The sequence below is a fragment of the Trachymyrmex septentrionalis genome, unplaced genomic scaffold (genome assembly GCF_001594115.1).
Source record: "Trachymyrmex septentrionalis isolate Tsep2-gDNA-1 unplaced genomic scaffold, Tsep1.0 scaffold148, whole genome shotgun sequence".
Taxonomy (NCBI): Eukaryota; Metazoa; Arthropoda; class Insecta; order Hymenoptera; family Formicidae; genus Trachymyrmex; species Trachymyrmex septentrionalis.
This window is the reverse complement of record NW_017304631.1, coordinates 993,243-995,846: the sequence shown is the minus strand read 5'-3', so window position 1 is coordinate 995,846 and position 2,604 is coordinate 993,243. Positions and strand designations below refer to the sequence as shown.

Here is a 2,604-nt window from a genome sequence, read left to right as displayed (position 1 = left end):
TATATATATATTAAATAATTACATCTTGATCGATTTCACAGAGCTACGGAATACATTATAAGAGAGAACAAGAAATAGAAATGGTAACTTACGTGGATTACGTGGATTACGATGGACCTGCATTCAAAGCTGGTATGCGGGAAGGTGACGTAATACTCTCTATAAATGGCCACGAGATGGACAGAGCCGATCATAAGACGCTAGTGAACTTTATCAAGAACTGTGATACCAGAATGCGAATGGTCGTATCCTTCGAAGATTGCGTTAGAAAGGTAAGCGAAAGCCCGTTGACAGTTTTCATAATCTTGCAATTTTAACGCGATCCTTTCTAGTCCGACAACAATGTAAACTGAATTTTGATGAATTAAATGTACCGACGATTCCAGGTGGAATTACATATGCGTTACATCGAGTTACAACGCGCTCTTCAATCTCGTCTGAGCGAATTGGAGAGACTATGCGAAAGAGAACGGTCTATTCTAATGGGACGATGGAAAACCCATTCACTGCCAGCGCGCAAAAGAACGCCTAACAGCATCGGCACTAATCCCAATCAACCATCGCCCTCTTCTAGCTTCAACTCTTCCACGATTCAATGCTGCCGGCCAGCGACCTCCACTGAACATCTTCTTCTTTATAACGTAATAGCCGCTATCTATATTTATCTGTAATAAGAATTAAAATATCGGTACACATGCAGTAAAGTTTCTAAACATTCTATAATAATTTTCGTAATTCTAAATCAAACAACGATAAGATTTTATAATTTCTTCATTATCGCGATTTAAATAATCGTAACTTTTTTCAGTTTGCGGATGGACGATCATGTCTTATACCACGCAGCGCCGCTTGCCTCGTAACAGTCGGACCGCCTCGTTCTCGTAGCGATCATCATCACTTCCTCTCGAAGATGTCGAGCGAATCTGCGGTGACTTCCTTGCGTCACAGTTACCACCAGTCAAATGGTATGATGGGTACACCTGCGAAGAGCAAATCTCACAAGCAGTCCTGTCAGCAGCAACAACAGCAATCATCCGCCGCTGGTGAAGGACAATCACTACATTCGACTCCCCAGAACAATCTCTGCGTCGCTTGCATCTCCAGCGCAAATCGTCGCCGAGAGCAATCTGACAGTGTCAGTCTAGATGCTTATGATCTTGCCAGTCCTTGTTGCGATCCAAATTGCGTTCCTAGTCGTCGACGTCGCGAGAAACAACGACGTGCCCGCAATGAGCAGGCTCTCCATCAACAGCAGCAGCAGCAACAGCAGCAGCAGCAGCAGCAGCAGCAGCAGCAGCAGCAACAACAGCAGGCCAATATGCAGCATCATCACGTTCAAGGACAACGAGACCAACAGTCGCAGCAACAATCGCAGCCTAATACTCATAGTTGCTCTCGCACATCCGGCCATAGTCTTCATTCAATTACCAGTAGCGACGCCTCAACAGCCGATAGCGTCGCCTCCTGCTCCACTAGCCTCAGTACTGATACTCTGTACTGGGATCCAAGTGTGCACCAGCGACCACCGCCGTGCCTTCAGTACGCTAAGCCTAAATCTTGGGATAATCTGACTACCAAAGCCTTCGGAGGTTACGGCTTTGGTTACGGTTATCTGGATACTGTAACTATCAAGACTCATAGCGCGGAGCGTCCTGGTAAGGGGTCGCACAGCAGCGGTACCGGCAGATCAAAGACGCCGATCGGTACCGTGCAACGAAAAAGCAGCGGTGCCAGCGGCAGCACTGCATACTCCACAACTACGAGTTCGACGGTCAGCCGACATTTCCAGCCGACTAAGTCGACGGAGAGCTTGCTGATTCCGCCGGGACCGTATCAGAGCGACCTCGATCAAGCGAGTCTGAGCTGCGAGTGCTTGGATGGCGGTGGCGGTGGACCTGGTTCGCGATTCATTCAGTTAGATAAACATAAACGCGCCGACGAGGCAGGATATATTCCGCCGACCCATGCGCAAGTCAGACATCGACGGTCTAGTCATTCCGATGGAAAATTACGGGCTATCAATAACTCCGAAGTCACGCGATTGTAATATTCTTTAAGTATATCTTGAGTCAAGCTACATGTTAATAAAGCGTCAATATATAAATACTGCTTGCATTTTTATTTACCTAAATTGTTGGATGGATGGAAATGGGACAACAAAATGAATCTTTTACACGTTTGTCAAGTATTATGGAAACTTTAAACCTAAACAATTTATATCTCTAAATCGCTTATTCGTACGGTTAAAAATTTTACATCTTTATGATTAGATTTGCAGATCCTTCACCCGCCACCGCTGCATTCATTCTTTACGTCACTGTATAAGTTATTGAGTTTCGTCTACGTAGTTTTTAGTTTGTGCTAAAAACTGTATTACCTATTGTCAGTCTAATAGGCATGTCACAATGTCCCTAATAGACTTTTAATAATTACAAAGATATTATTAATAAACTTAACATTACTTTGAATATATTATTGTTAATCACATTTATATAATATCCAACCATTTAACGAAATCTAAGTAGTTTCTTTGGCTAAAAGATAAGTATAATAATTCAACGCACTGAAAGCAAAAATTTCAGTTCAATAAATACTGTTATTTCA

The 2,604-nt window shown here is 43.5% G+C and overlaps 1 protein-coding gene across 1 annotated transcript in view; it reads left to right on the top strand.

The window, feature by feature from the left end:
- The window catches only part of LOC108745749, a 3,241-nt gene extending 768 nt beyond the window's left edge, over positions 1-2,473 (top strand). Inside the window, exons 3-5 of the mRNA XM_018482078.1 lie at positions 42-272; positions 387-641; positions 809-2,473. Of these exons, the coding sequence (XP_018337580.1) occupies positions 42-272; positions 387-641; positions 809-2,047 (1,725 nt within the window). The 3' untranslated portion in view covers positions 2,048-2,473. The remainder of the gene's footprint in view (positions 1-41; positions 273-386; positions 642-808) is intronic.
- The last annotated feature ends 131 nt before the right edge of the window (positions 2,474-2,604 follow it).